The 15103-nt window shown below is 40.5% G+C and overlaps 1 protein-coding gene across 3 annotated transcripts in view; it reads right to left on the bottom strand.

Annotated features, from left to right (window-relative positions):
• The window catches only part of mtcl1.S (microtubule crosslinking factor 1 S homeolog), an 87750-nt gene extending 85959 nt beyond the window's left edge, over positions 1-1791 (bottom strand). For all 3 annotated transcript variants that reach the window (XM_018223638.2, XM_041567805.1, XM_018223639.2), the window contains exon 1: positions 566-1791. In XM_018223638.2, the coding sequence (XP_018079127.1) occupies positions 566-1306 (741 nt within the window). In that variant the 5' untranslated portion in view covers positions 1307-1791. The remainder of the gene's footprint in view (positions 1-565) is intronic.
• Positions 1792-15103: the final 13312 nt, after the last annotated feature.

Genomic DNA, 15103 nt, shown 5'->3' with positions numbered 1-15103 from the left:
CACCCATTGAACTACTCAATAACTAAAGTCACAAAATGTTTAGAATTGTCCTGTGTGACACTGCTACAACCCTGCACAGGCCAGCGCAATGGAACCAACAAAGAGGAAGTAGTGAACCATTTCCAGCTCACAGGGAACTATGGGCCTGCAAGTCAAGCAGCATGTACATCCTGAGGATATATAAGGAATTATGCAAATAAGTGCCAGGAGACACATTTTGACCCTTTCTACACCTGTTTCCAAAAATAAAGGTAGGTTTATTCGTTTCTGATAAAAAAATGACCCCAAAAAAGGTCATATGGATGTTTAATTGAAAGCTCTGTAGATGCAGGGAGGGATGTGAATGCTGAACAGTCTCTGGTACATGTTGTCTCTAGAGAAATGAAGGTTAATAATAATAATAATAATAATAATGAAGCTTATACATTGCCCTGGATGGATCCAGCTTATGCCGCAGACTATAGTGGACTGTGTATTTTCATACAGTGCAATAAACCTTTATGGACTAGGCCTAAGCTATTAAAAACTCAGACAAATGTTTTTTCTTTCTTCTGCGGGTCCTTACCTTGAGATAGTCATTCTCAGAGCGCAGCTCCTCCAGTTCCCTGAGCAAATTCTCGTCCTGCACTCGGCTTGGCGTTGCTGGGCGCTTACCGGGGACCCCCACGCTCTCTCGAGGTTCATCGCTAGGGGTCGCCGCATGTTGCTGCCTGTGAGTCTCCACATTGTGCGTCCTCTCCGCTCGGGCCGCTGCCTGATCGCTACATCCAGACTCGTTATCGCTGCTTTGCGCCGGTAGCTGTCGGTGTTCATCGGACAAGGGCTCCGAGGGACAATCTGACAGGTCGGAGCTGCTGTCGGTGTGACTGACCCTTGCACCTGTCACTAACGTGTTGTCCCGCCCCTGTAGTCTCCTCCTGGTGGGAGCAAGAGCAGAGGGCTGAGGGGAGGAAGGAGCGGCCAGCAGTTGTCTCCTAGTGACCCCCTTGTTACCGGTGGGCTCGGCGGCTCCATGATGAGGGGGTCGGGATGCTCTCTTGCTGGTGAGCGAGGCTTTAGCGCTGCAGGGCTTGGCCGGGCTTGGCTTCTCCTTGGCTGGCGCTGTGCTGCGCCTGGATAGACGGCTGTGAGCGGCGGGGGACTGGTGCCTGACGCTGCTGCTCGGGGATTTGGGGGGCAGCACGGAGGGCTTGGCGGGGGGCGCTCTGGTATGAGGTTCCCTTAGGAAGGGTCTGGCTGGGGACGGTGCACGGTTTTGCCTCTTCTTGTCGGTATGCAGCTTGTGCTCAGCGCTGTAAGTCTCCATGTGAGGGGCAGCAGGTTGTAGGGAGCCCTCCAGCCCGAGCTTATCCAGGCTGTGCCGCAACAGCGCTAGCGCCTCCAGACAAGATCCCGGCACCGCTTCTCATCACTTGTCCTTCAGCAGCCACTGGCCACCCGCCACCATTCTAACAAGCCGGGGAAGCACCGAGATCTCCTGTGGGGACAACGAGCCCTGGCACTGCGGCTCCGTCACTGACACGGGATGAGATGGGAAGCTACGAGCGGCAGCCCGACTCCTGCACATTCACTCAATACTTATTCCACAGCTAATCGACTCTCTCCACTCTGTCATACTGTGTCTCCTCTTCTCCATTCACTCCCATTCACCTACTTACAGTCACCGGCTTCCACAGAAGCAATAGCCACATCAGCTGCCAGTCCTTCCCCTCGCCCTGATGCTCCTGCTCCACTGCTGCTGCTGCTGCTGCCTGTACAGATCTGCAAGCGCCGCTCTCTCTCTCTCTCTCTCTCTCAGGGAGTCTGACGTGTGGCAGATTGTCGCGCATGCGCTGCACCGCCTCTGTCCCAGTGTGTGTGTGGATCGCATGTGTTCGATAATGTGTCAGATCGCTGAAGGGACGACCGAGCTGCTCATACTCTGCTGCTGGAGCTCACAGGAGCTGAATGAAGAATAATACACATTTTTGTTCATAGCCTTAGTGCATTTCTGCCCAACTGTAAATAACACGCCTGCAGCTACTTTATAACATACCTGTGATTTTTGATCTTAAACACCAGGAAACGAGTCAAACAAAATTGGGAAACACTGACCAAAACCATTCTTTTTATTTGGCTGAGTACAGAATCTATTCCAAGGGATTTGGCCGAATACTGTATCCTTCCCAACATATTGAAATATTCCTTCCAAAGACATTTAGTGGAATACTGCAGTGCCGGGCCAGGTCTGTCAGTTGCCCCAGCCGGCAACTTTGGTCCCCGCCGCAGCTGTGCGCAAGGGTGCGCAACCGAGGACGCGCCTGCGTAATTGTGCGTAACCATGCGCAACCGAGGGCACATGTGCGTAATCGAGGACGCGCGTGCGTAATTGTGCGTAACCGAGGGCGCACGTGCGTAATTATGCGTAACCGAGGGCGCACGTGCGTAATTGTGCGTAACCGAGGGCGCACGTGCGTAATCGAGGACGCGCGTGCGTAATTGTGCGTAACCATGCGCAACCGAGGGCGCGCGTGCATGCCTTCCGACTTCACAGATTTTCAATGTGGTGACATTTGACGGGCTAGGGTAGGATGCATATAAGGCAAGTGCCTGACGTCCCCCAAGCTTTGTGCCCTAGGCATGTGCTTCTTGTGCCTACCCCTACTTCCAAGCCTTGGAATACTGTATCCTTCCCAAGTGATTTAGTGGAATACTGTATCCTTCCCAGGAGATTTAGTGGAATACTGTATCCTTCTCAAGAGATTTAGTGGAATACTGTATTCTTCCCAAGAGATTTAGTGGAATACTGTATTCTTCCCAGGAGATTTAGGGGAATACTGTATCCTTCTCAAGAGATTTAGTGGAATACTGTATTCTTCCCAAGAGATTTAGTGGAATACTGTATCCTTCCCCGGAGATTTAGTGGAATACTGTATCCTTCCCCGGAGATTTAGTGGAATACTGTATCCTTCCCAAGAGATTTAGTGGAATACTGTATCCTTCCCAGGAGATTTAGTGGAATACTGTATCCTTCCCAAGAGATTTAGTGGAATACTGTATCCTTCCCAGGAGATTTAGTGGAATACTGTATCCTTCCCAGGAGATTTTGTGGAATACTGTATCCTTCCCAGGAGATTTAGTGGAATACTGTATCCTTCCCAGGAGATTTAGTGGAATACTGTATTCTTCCCAGGAGATTTAGTGGAATACTGTATCCTTCCCAGGAGATTTAGTGGAATACTTTATCCTTCCCAGGAGATTTAGTGGAATACTGTATCCTTCCCAGGAGATTTAGTGGAATACTGTATCCTTCCCAAGAGATTTAGTGGAATACTGTATCCTTCCCAAGAGATTTAGTGGAATACTGTATCCTTCCCAGGAGATTTAGTGGAATACTGTATCCTTCCCAGGAGATTTAGTGGAATACTGTATCCTTCCCAGGAGATTTAGTGGAATACTGTATTCTTCCCAAGAGATTTAGTGGAATACTGTATCCTTCCCAAAACTGTTCAATAAATATTGGACCATATGTGTACATATTTTTACATTTTCTAGTGATACTTGTGAGCTGAAACTTAAAGGAGAACTAAAACCTAAAAATGAATATGGTTAAAAATGACATATTTTATATACTGAACATATTGCACCAGCCTAAGTTTCAGCTTCTCAATAGCAGAAATGATCCAGGACTTCATAATTGTTACAAGGAGTCACCGTTTTGGAAAGTGTCTGTGACACTCACATGCTCAGTGGGCTCTGAGCAGCTGTTGGGAAACTAAGCTTAGGGGTCGTCACTAATTATCAAGCAGAAAATGAAGTTGGTCTGAAAAATAAGCTGATGCTACAGGGCTGGTTATTAAATTCTGATGCTAGTTGCACTGGTTTCTGTGCTGTCGTGTAGTAATTATTTGTGTTAATTAATAATCAGTCCTGTATTGTCAAATTTATATTATATATATGGCAAACCAAACGAATGGACGGCACTTCTGGACAAGGCTTTATTGTTGACCTGCCAATAAAGCCTTGTCCAGAAGTGCCGTCCATTCGTTTGGTTTGCCTTATGTGCGCCTGGTTAGGGGAATAGTGAAGAGTTGGAACAGTCTCTTTTTGTTTTTTTTATATTATATATAAACAGTATAGCAGCACACAGCATGTGCAGTGAAGCAGCAGAAATTGCATATTTGGAGATACAGATATTCCCTGCTAAAGGGCTGTGGTTGCCTTAGGCTTGTACAGAATCCCAAAACCTATTGTACAATATTTATAGCCTACTTATTTAGTTAAGTGTTAGTTCTCCTTTAAAGGCATTTAAAGCACAGCTAGGCTGATGCTTACTGGATTCCAACTACCGACCCATTTTTCACTTTCAGGGACTCGTGAGCTTAGTAAAGGCATTTCTATCCAGCATATTAGATGTAAGGCCAGAGATGTTGTTGTTCCACATCTTATCTAACCTCATTTGTATTGCCTTGTTCCATTTGGCAATTCGTGGCATTTGCTAATGAGGTTCCCACCCACAGTAACACAGTTCCCTTAAGCTCCCTGGTGAGGATACGCAATACATTGTACTGCTTCTCCGTGTACAACACATGTACCCCATTAAAGTGTTGCTTGAGAAAAAAGCTCTTGTATGTGATATATCATTATTGCACTGCTTCCTGTATAATGCACAAATAAAGAGAGATAAAAAAAGAAAGGCTTATACTTCTAACATAGAGATTACGTATAAAATATAACAAATAACTGATGCAAGAGGTTAAGTGAGCCCTACTCAGTAGAGCTTACAATTCATTCTGCCATTTTACTTCTGCATGTGAAACAGATTTATAGGCCTGACGTTTTGGGAGATTTATTCTATTCCTTATGTTTACAGTATATCATTTATTTTTATCCATGTGTACTTAGCCCCAATATACAGTATATATACACTGGTAAGTTAGTGATACATATATATTTTTCTAAATAAATAGTGAATAAATACAGTTTGTCCATCCTTTACTTATGTTAAGAAAACAAGACATACTTTTAGATACTTTTGTGTTTGTGTTATAGTCATACAAACACAAAGCATGTAATGTGCTGCAAGGTTGGACCTGATGAGAACTGTTATAATGATATTTAGGAGGTTGCCATCAAGTGAATATAGTTTTTACTGCAAGCCCTAGAGCTCTGGAAATGAATTCATTTTATTTAATCACTGGTACAATGTGATGTGTACATTGAGTACAATTTGTGACTCCCATTGTAGTAAGCATTGTAACCATTGTGCTGTTGCATGTTGTTGGGTGTGTTTTGATGTGAATAACAGTTAATAGTGATATCACAGATTCAGTAAGTGTTTTTTACTTAAATATGTGGACAAATAAATCAGCAGTAATCAGGCTTACTGCTGTTTAAAGGGATGTGCACTTTGTTAACCTCTTCTGTTAGTTAATAATTGTATGTAATCTATTATATATACGCCTACAGTGTATCTACTGTAGAATACTGCAGAATATATTGGCGCTTTACAAATATGTTGTTGTAATCATACTGTGTGAGGCGGCACCCAATTAATTCTGCTAGTTAATGTGCTGCGATGCATATGTTGCAATGTTGTGTACAGAACTGGCTCAATAGAGCACTACATATAGTCAACATATTGGTCCATCACATGAGCTCATGCAGTTTAGCCTGTATAGGGATTTTGACAAATGGATTTAATTTGAATCTGTTATCAGTACTGGGACTTCTAACATCATTTCTCATGTCTTTTGTATTTATGGTTAGCCACGGGCCTACAGTTTTGATTGGTTGCTTACCCAAATCTTTACACAGTGTCGGACCGGCCCACAGGGGGATCAGGAGGGTATGAGTGGGCCCTCCTGATCACCCACCTAATAGCCATTTCGCATTTTTGTTCAATAAAAGAGAAATGGATAGATAGATAACGAAGGATAGATAAGTGTAAGTAACGACACTAGGACGATAGAAAAGGAGGAGGGGCTAGATGCAGCTGCCATCTGGCAGGCCCGAGGCCCATTCTAGGGTGGCATGCCACCCACTTGCCGCATTGATAGGGTCCCATACCAGCCTACCCTGCCTTTTTTCAAAGCATTTGTCCCCAGTATGCAGGGGAGGAGAGAGGGGGGCGGCCCCAAAGCAGTACGTGTACAGAGGGGGCGGGTTACACACGAAAGCCTAGGGAGCACATACATTTGGAATCATTCCCTGCCCTCTAATAACATACAGTGGTCTGGCTCTTCCCAGCAAATATACAGTATATTTTCATGGAGGCTGGGGGTCCATTATTAACAAATATACGTTTTAAATAGGGTTATGGCAGCAGTGCCTCAAAATCGTTGGGGCAGACAGAGGGTTGGTGTTGGGGTCCCCCAGTGACATCATCACCCAGGGCCAACAAGGACCTTAGTGTGGCCCTAAGAAACAGCTTCCCCATTGCCTCAGTATCCAAGTCCGTCAGCTTTATGCTGGTAAAAGAAATAAAAAATGTGTTTGGTTGTCATGGATACATTGTGCATTTTATATGAATTGAGACCACTTGTGCTGATTACAAGCCACAAATTCATGCTGTATTAATCAGCATAATATTTCAAAACCTGTGCTGAACTTAAACTGTGCTGGGTTACTTTGCTTTCAACTACATATAGAAAAGATTATGGGCCACTACAACTTCTTGATTTTACCGTTTGTATGTCAAAAATGGAAATATTACTTGAATTCTTGCTTTGATTCCCTAGCCGCTACAATTTCACTTGTGCATAAGGTGTCATGTTATTTTTCTTTGGCCTGCCATTGGGGCATGGACTGACATTTGAATTGAGCTTAATCAACCAAAAAAGTGCTAGCAATAGAGTAATCCTGGCATTTTCCAGCAGGTACAATCCACTAGCCTTATTGAATATGGGGTTTTTTGATTGCTGTCACTGCTTAAACTGGTTAGAATGGCAAATTATACCTACCTACCTACTGTATATATCCTATATCCATGTCTATCCAGTCCAACCATTTGGTCAGGAAAATCCTACCTAACTTCATCTTGATCCATAGTAAGGCAACTATTCCCACCTGAAATGACATTTATTACCTTTCCCCATAAGGTTACCTGTTATCACCGGCAGCCTTGTATTTTCTTACTTGCAAACAAGGCATCCAACTCTTTCTAACATTTCTGACAGTACAATTGCTTCAGGGCCTCTCCTATTCATATTCCAGTCCCTTATTCACATCAATGTATGGACCTCAGCAACCAGACTGCTGAAATTCCAAACTGGAGAACTGCAGAATAAAAAGCGCAACAACTAAAAACCACACAAAATATCAAAAAAAAGCAATTGCAAATTCTCACAATATCACTATCTACAGCACACTAAGGGGCAGATTTATCAAGGGTCGGATTTCGAGGGTTAGTTAACCCTCAAATTCGACCAGCGAAGTAAAATCCTTCAAATTCGAATATCGAATTCGAAGGATTTTAACGCAAATATTTTGAACGAACGATTGAATAAAAATCAAAAGGATTTTAATCGATCGATCAAAAGATTTTTATTCGATCATAAAAAACTTAGAAAAGTGCTGGGGAAGGTCCCCATAGGCTAACATTGAACCTCGGTAGGTTTAAACTGCCGAAGTATGTAGTCAAAGTGTTTTTTAAAGAGACAGTACTTCGACTATCGAATGGTCGAATAGTCAAACGATTTTTAGTTCGAGTCGAAGTTGAAGTAGCCTATTCGATGGCCGAAGTACCCAAAAAAATACTTCGAAATTCAAAGTGTTTTTCATTCGAATCCTTCACTCCAGCTTAATAAATGTGCCCCTAGCAGCTAATTTAATGGTGAACATCCGCTTTAATTTGTTGTACATTTGGGCTTTTTGGGCACTTTGTTGGAAGAGACAATCGCCCACGGGGAAAAAAGAGCTTACGTGGATAAAAATAAAACCATTAAGCCTCCTGTAGGCAAAATATTTCCATTTAAACTTGTATCTTTTTACTACTGATATACTTAAAAGTGTTTTGGGATTGGCCTTGGAATAAATCACTTCCTCATTTTCTATTTTTGTTTTCTTAACTGTTGCTTTATATCACTTGTAATATATATATATATATATATATATATATGATTTAAAGTGGACCTGTCACCCAGACACAAAAATCTGTATAATAAAAGTAGTTTTCAAATGAAACATGAAATCCATTTTTTTTTAAAGCATTCATGCTGTTGTAAGCTCATTTAAAATTCTCAGCTGTTAATCAAATATTGTCTTTCCCTCCTCTATGCCTGGGCATAGCGGCGGTGCGGGCAATTACTTTCCATTCAGCACTTCATAGATGTCACTTCTCTCCACATATTCCCCCATTCACAGAATAACTTTTTTGGGTGACGGGTCCCCTTTAAGTCATGGTGATCAAACCTCTTGCTATTTAAAGGAAAACTATACCTCCAGAATAAATACTCAAGTAACATATATAATATTTATATTATATTAAGTGGCTTATTAAAGAATGTTACCAAACTGGAATATATATATATATGTGTGTAAATATTGCCCTTTTACATCTTTTCCTTTGCCTCCCCATTTCAATTTTCAATGCCGTCTTAGAGATCACCTTTAATTAAATTTTTATTATGTTATATAATAGCCAATTCTAAGCAACTTTTTGATTGGTCTTCATTATTTATTTTATAGCTTTTTTTAATTATCAGCCTTTTTCTTCTGACTATTTCCAGCTATGAAATCACTGGTCCATCTGAAAAATAAATGCTCTGTAGGGCTACAAATGTATTGTTATTGCTATTTATAGCAGTTCATGGTTGCTAGGGTAATTTGGACCCGAAGCAACCAGATAAAATTGGAGAGCTGCTGAACAAAAAGCTAAATAACTCAAATCACAAAAAAAAAAAAAATAGTTGCAAATTGTCTCTGTCTGTAATTGACTGTAATGTGTCCTAACATGTTTGTTTTGGTTGTGTGCACCGTGAATAATAGGAACCAAGGGGCCGCCCTTAATTTTTAAAATGGAAATTTTCTATTTATTATTAACCAGTGGAACACACTACTAAAAAGTATATTAATATGAAAATGGTTTATTTACACAAATTAGGGTTTTATATACTGTATGACCTGTTTTATGCAATATATTTTTATAAAGTCAAGTCAAGACATTTGCCTCCAGCTCTCCCATTTTATGATTACATATCATTTATAGGGAAAATGTGCAAAGTTTTCTGTAGGTTTTATTACCCTTAGCAACCAATCAGTGGGAAGCATTTGCTGGTCATCTGTTTAAAAGCAAGCATCTTACTGTGTTACTGCACCTGGGTACACTTTGTACCTTTTATTGCATATGGCTTCTAGAGTTGAGGGTCCGATACTTTATCATCATCATCATCATCATTTATTTATATAGCGCTGTCAAGATACGCAGTGCTTTATATAGTTCATCGTGACATATACCTGCCTGTTTTGCTAGGTTCAGTTATGCTAGCAACCACAAAGATGAATGGCAGAATGAAAACATGAAATAATTCAGCACCCACAACAAACTGCAAAATGTCTTAGGGGGTTATTTAGCAAAGGTCAAATTTCGAAGTTATGTGAATTTTTTTTAACTCTAATAAATTCTACTGTACTCACAGCTCGAATAGGAGGTTATTTAGGAACTTGGACATCCAATATTCAATCGAATATGAGCCACCTGAAAATTGGAATCGAATTAGAATCAAATTCGAAGTTTTCCTTGAAAAAAAAACTTGAATGTTAGTAAGGCTATTAACAACTTCAATGGACCTCTGCCATTGACATGTAAATGAACTCGGTAGGTTTTAGGTGGCGAATATTCGAATTAGAACTGTTTCCAGGGTCGATGTGTGATAAATGTCACATTCAAACGCGAGTTGATGAATTAAAATTTTAATGAGTTTTTACCAAAAAAATAATTTGAAAATTCGCATTTACTATTCAAACTTAGACTAATCCAGTCAACCCTACATCATACTAAAAAGTAATTTTAGGAAGGGATGCACCGAATCCAAAACTTGCGAAAGATTCAGCCGAATACCGAATCCGAATTTGCATATGCAAATTAGGGTGGGAAGGGGAATACATTTACTTCCTTGTTTTGTGACCAAAAGTCATGCGATTTCCCTTCCCACCTCTAATTTGCATATGCAAATTAGGATTCAGGTTTCCAGGCAGAAGGATTTGGCCGAATCCTGCTGAAAAAGGCAGAATCCTTGCGGAATCCCAAACCGAATCCTGGATTCGGTGCATCCTTCATTTTAGGTAGTATCTATCAAATGATGATAGAACAGTAAGGCTACTACATTGTTTCAAGCTGTTGTACTGTATATTCTGCTCATGGACGACCATGCATATGCAACCGCAAGGCAACGTAATATATGGGCCAATGCAATTGCTATTGAACCTGTGGAATAAATGGACAACCTTAGACTAATGCTTTCATAGGAATGTAGTTTCAAAGCATGCCTCGTTGATTGAGTAGAGGAGTTTTAGGTAAATTTATATTGCCTGAAAGACTAAATTGCTGACTTTACTTGATTATATAATAAAAAAAAAAAAAAGATAGGAAATATATATAAGAAAGCTGGATAAAGGCAAAGTGGGTGATTGTTACCTGCATGGCTCCATAGCTTCATAGATTGGAAAAGATGCGTATATGATTACAAGAAAATAAATGAATAAGTTAAAGCAGCACAAAGTAACAATGCATATGAAAAGAACGGCAAGGACCTATTTTTCTTATTTATAAGTGAGGCCAGTAAGAGTTCCGGCTCCATAGAAACAGGGCTGCGATCTCACAAAGCCTTCATCATCACTCACAGCATAGAATTACATTATTGTGTCAATTTGCAGACGTAACCTCATTTGTTTCTGGTGCAGCTAAATGCCAGGGTGGTTTGAAATAAAGGCTAAACTTGCTGGAATGTGAGGCATAAACTTGACCCAGGGGGTTAGAACAGCTGTTGTATTGTCAGCCTCACTTGTGCAGCAGCCTGCCAAGAAGAGGATTACTCACAGGGCATAAGAGGGAGAACAAATCTTATCATGCGCAACAAATGCGATATTAACTGTGCTGCAACTCTCACCAAGCACATCCAAATGGTGGGATGAAAATAATCATTAGATGATTTATTTCTATGTAAATAGGGTGTGATTGCTTTATTAGTGATCCATTATCTGAGTACCAGTGTGTGTGTTCTTAGCTTTGTAGTCAATAGAGTTAAAGGAACAGTAACGCCAAAAAATGAAAGTGCTTTAAAGTAATGAAAATATCATGTACTGTTGCCCTGCACTGGTAAAATTGGTCTGTTTGCTTCAGAAACACTACTATAGTTCATATAAACAAGCTGCTGTGTAGCAATGGTGGAAATGGAAAAAAGGCTATATGGCACAGGTTAAATAGTGGATAACAGATAACACCATTATGTTTTACAGAGCTTATCTGCTGTGCAACCTGAGCCTTTTCTCCTTTGAATGGCTGCCCCCATTGCTACACAGTATCTTATTTATATAAACAATAGCAGTGTTTTTGAAGCAAGCATACCAGTTTTACCAGTGCTGGGCAACACTGCATTATATTTTTATTACTTTACAACACTTTAATTTTTTAATGTTACTGTTCCTTTAAGTAGATCAGAATTACTGCACCCATCCTCACTGTAAGGAAGAGCAAAATATCTTGCCGTGTTTCGCCACAAAAAAAAGCCCATAAACTCTAATATAAAGAGTAAACAAAATGTTGCAAACTACACACTGTTTTCGGCAAATGGGGTCACATTCACCCCATGCACAAATCTAAGAAACCTGGTAAAGGTAACATGGAAGATTAGCATCGGCAGTGCAGATTAAATATCAAATAAAAACTAGTAGAACAGTATGTTGGCTTCTTCAAAGCCAACATAATTAAATAATAAATATGTGTTACTCTCTTTGCTTCATGTATAGCAATTCCCTACTGTCTCTTTTCTAGATCGTGTGACCCGGATGCAGCCCAACAGCAGAGCTGCCTGAAATGGCCACTCCAGATTAGGGTTCCCAGATCATTTAAAAATTCAAGGACACTAACTGAAAATTCAGCTAGAATGGCTGCATTGATTGTGATTCGATTTCTATGAGATCAGTGCATCGCCGCAACATGCATTTAAAATACCTTTTGCTGAATTTAGAAATTATATGGTATCCATACTCCTGAGAGGTGCTATTCTCCCTGTTACTTCTGCCGTGTTCTGGATTATACTGCACAACTTCTGATGCACTTGCAGCTTTCCCAGTTCTTAGGACTAATCTGAGCTTTATTGCTGTTTATCTCTGGTTTGTCTCTGGCACCACCAGCACCACCCCTGCTAAATTTCATACTTCCCACCAGCACCACATCCCCCCCTGCTAAATTTCATACCTCCCACCAGCACCACACCCCCCCTGCTAAACTTCATACCTCCCAACATTTGGAAAATGTAAAGAGGGACAAAAACATCAGGTGCACGTATCACAGCGGAAAAAAATTAACCACACCCCTTTTGTGGCCACATCCACTACCTATCAAGTTTGATTGTATTTCTAGGAGTTTTAGGACCATGTTTTGTGAGTTATAACAGTTTTGCTACTGAAGTTGAAATTGCCTTTTAAGCTGTGTCTCAGTTTCCCCAAGAAACCTGCTTATCTCAAATTGTTACAAATGTATGGAAGAGCAGTGACGGTACTGGGTTCTCTGCCAAAAATTATTATTATAGTTTTAATATTTCAATTAAGTTTTAGAAACTATGTATCTTTTTCTGGCGTTAGTGCAGGAGATCAAAGAGAAATTTGTGAATTTTCTGTAAGAAACCTGGGACTGCAGGCTGAGCTGTCAAAATCGGGACTGTCCCACAGAAAGTTGGGAGGTAACTTCTTAGCAGGGTAACCACTGACACTGATACCAGGCATAGCTGCCTTTCACTTATCAGATGAACTGTTATTGGTGTACTGTACACGGTCACTTGTTAATACTTTGCATGTTCAGCCTGCTCCACCTTGGCTGGGAAAGTACATGCCTGGCTTTTTGGTTGTCCATTCTTGATGTAAAACAACCAACCAACATGGGTTACAACCAACCAACATGGGTTACAGGGCCTTGGATCTTCCCTCTCTACCCAAAACTTCCCAGGAAATATACTACAGACAATCTTAGGGGCTGACTCCCTCTAGTGACGAAAGTGCAAATTACACAGTACCAACAATAACTAAAGAAACTCCAGATTATTTTATGCATGCATAAGAACAATATGGGAAGATGCCAACTGAAAATGACCAAATTGGTTGAATCATTTAACCACGTTTATCAGTCAAACCAATTTACAATGAAGGAACGCATGTCATCATAACACATGAGCAGCAGGAATTGTTTTTAAAAATTTTTTTTCCATCATTCAGCTGCTGCTCTTCTTGCCTTTAGCCATAGGAGGGGAAAGGCCCTGCATTATGAATGGCAGTTTAAAGCAAATTTTGGAGGCATACTTATTATGCTGTGTAAAAAACAGTGAGGTATATACAGGCCAGGTTTCGCTGGCTTCCACTGGATGCTATGTAAAATAACTGTGTCAAAGTGTTCGCATGGTGTAAAATTATACACACGCCATGACAAATTCACCATTTATTTTAAACAGCTTTTTTCTCAGCAAATTTCATTTTACACAGCATAATAAATATGCCCCATAATCTATGCTGATTTGATCAATGTACTACTTTGCATAGGATATCTGTATATAAGAGCCTGGATCCTCTTTGAGCTAAAGCAATCAAGACTTGAAGGGAAGACACTTGTTTCATAATTTGGGACATAGGGAGCTTATCATTGATCACCTGAACAAGGTTCTTGTACTTGCTACTCATTTCTAGGGACATACAGCTGTGTTCAAAATAATAGCAGTGTGTTTTAAAAGGGATTAAAGCTCAAAATCCTTAGCCTTTATTTCCATACACACAAATGCATTGGAAACATTCTATTCTGAGAACTGCTGCACATCACCATAGTATGAGAAACATCGCCATATCATGATACTTGTGCCACCATGCTTCATTGTCTTCCCAGTGTACTGTGGCTTGAATTCAGTGTTTGGGGGTCGTCTGACAAATCTTGGTTTCATCAGTCCACAAAATGTTGCGCCATTTCTCTAGGCCAGTCAATGTGTTCTTTGGCAAATTGTAATCTCTTCAGCACGTCTTTTTTTCAACAATGGGACTTAGTAGGGTCTTCTTGGCTTCACATACGCGTCTTCTAATTGTAACAGTACTAACACTTAACTTTAGACCTTCTTGATCTTCCTGGAGCTGATCATTGGCCGAGTCTTTGCCATTTTGGCCATTCTTCTATCCATTCGAATGGTAGTTTTCCCTTTTTCAAAACGTCTTTCAGGTTTTGGTTGCCATTTTAAAGCATTTGAGATCGTTTTAGCTGAGAAGCCTATCATTTTCTGCACTTCTTTATATGTTTTCTCCTCTCCAATCAACTTTTTAATCAAAGTACGCTGTTCTTCTGAACAATGACTGGAATTACCAATTTTACTCATAGAAATGCACTATAACCAGCATGAACAACATTTGCTGCCTTCTTTCCTTAAATAAGGGCTGCAGTTGACACCTGTTTTTTCACAAAATGATTGACTTCACTAATTTAACTCCATACTGCTATTATTTGGAACAAGTTATTATTTTGAACAAGTCTCAATTAATGATTCGATTACACAGAATCAGCAGCATGCATGTCATGACTGTTGGGTCTGTTGGTTCTCTAATACTTTACTACACCTACTAGTAAATTATTTTCCATGTATTAATATAATTTCTTCCAAAAACAGTGATTGATCAGGTTAGTGATGTCGGACTGCTATAATTCTGAACATAACAGTAAGTGCTCTGGGGTGGTTTGGAGGGGTTTAACTTGATAAACTTTGGTTTTGTTCAACCCAACCTAAATATGTAGCTGTCATAGAGATTGATTTGGAAGACTATGAGAAAGTAACTAGAGGTCCTATAATGAAGCAGCCACCTACTCTAATCTATTTGTCTTTTTTAGTGTGTTTAATCTTATTTTTTTTACTTTGAAGTCTAATCTGCTTCATGGACC

The sequence above is a fragment of the Xenopus laevis genome, chromosome 6S (genome assembly GCF_017654675.1).
Source record: "Xenopus laevis strain J_2021 chromosome 6S, Xenopus_laevis_v10.1, whole genome shotgun sequence".
NCBI lineage: Eukaryota > Metazoa > Chordata > Amphibia > Anura > Pipidae > Xenopus > Xenopus laevis.
This window is presented reverse-complemented; position numbering and strand designations above follow the sequence as displayed.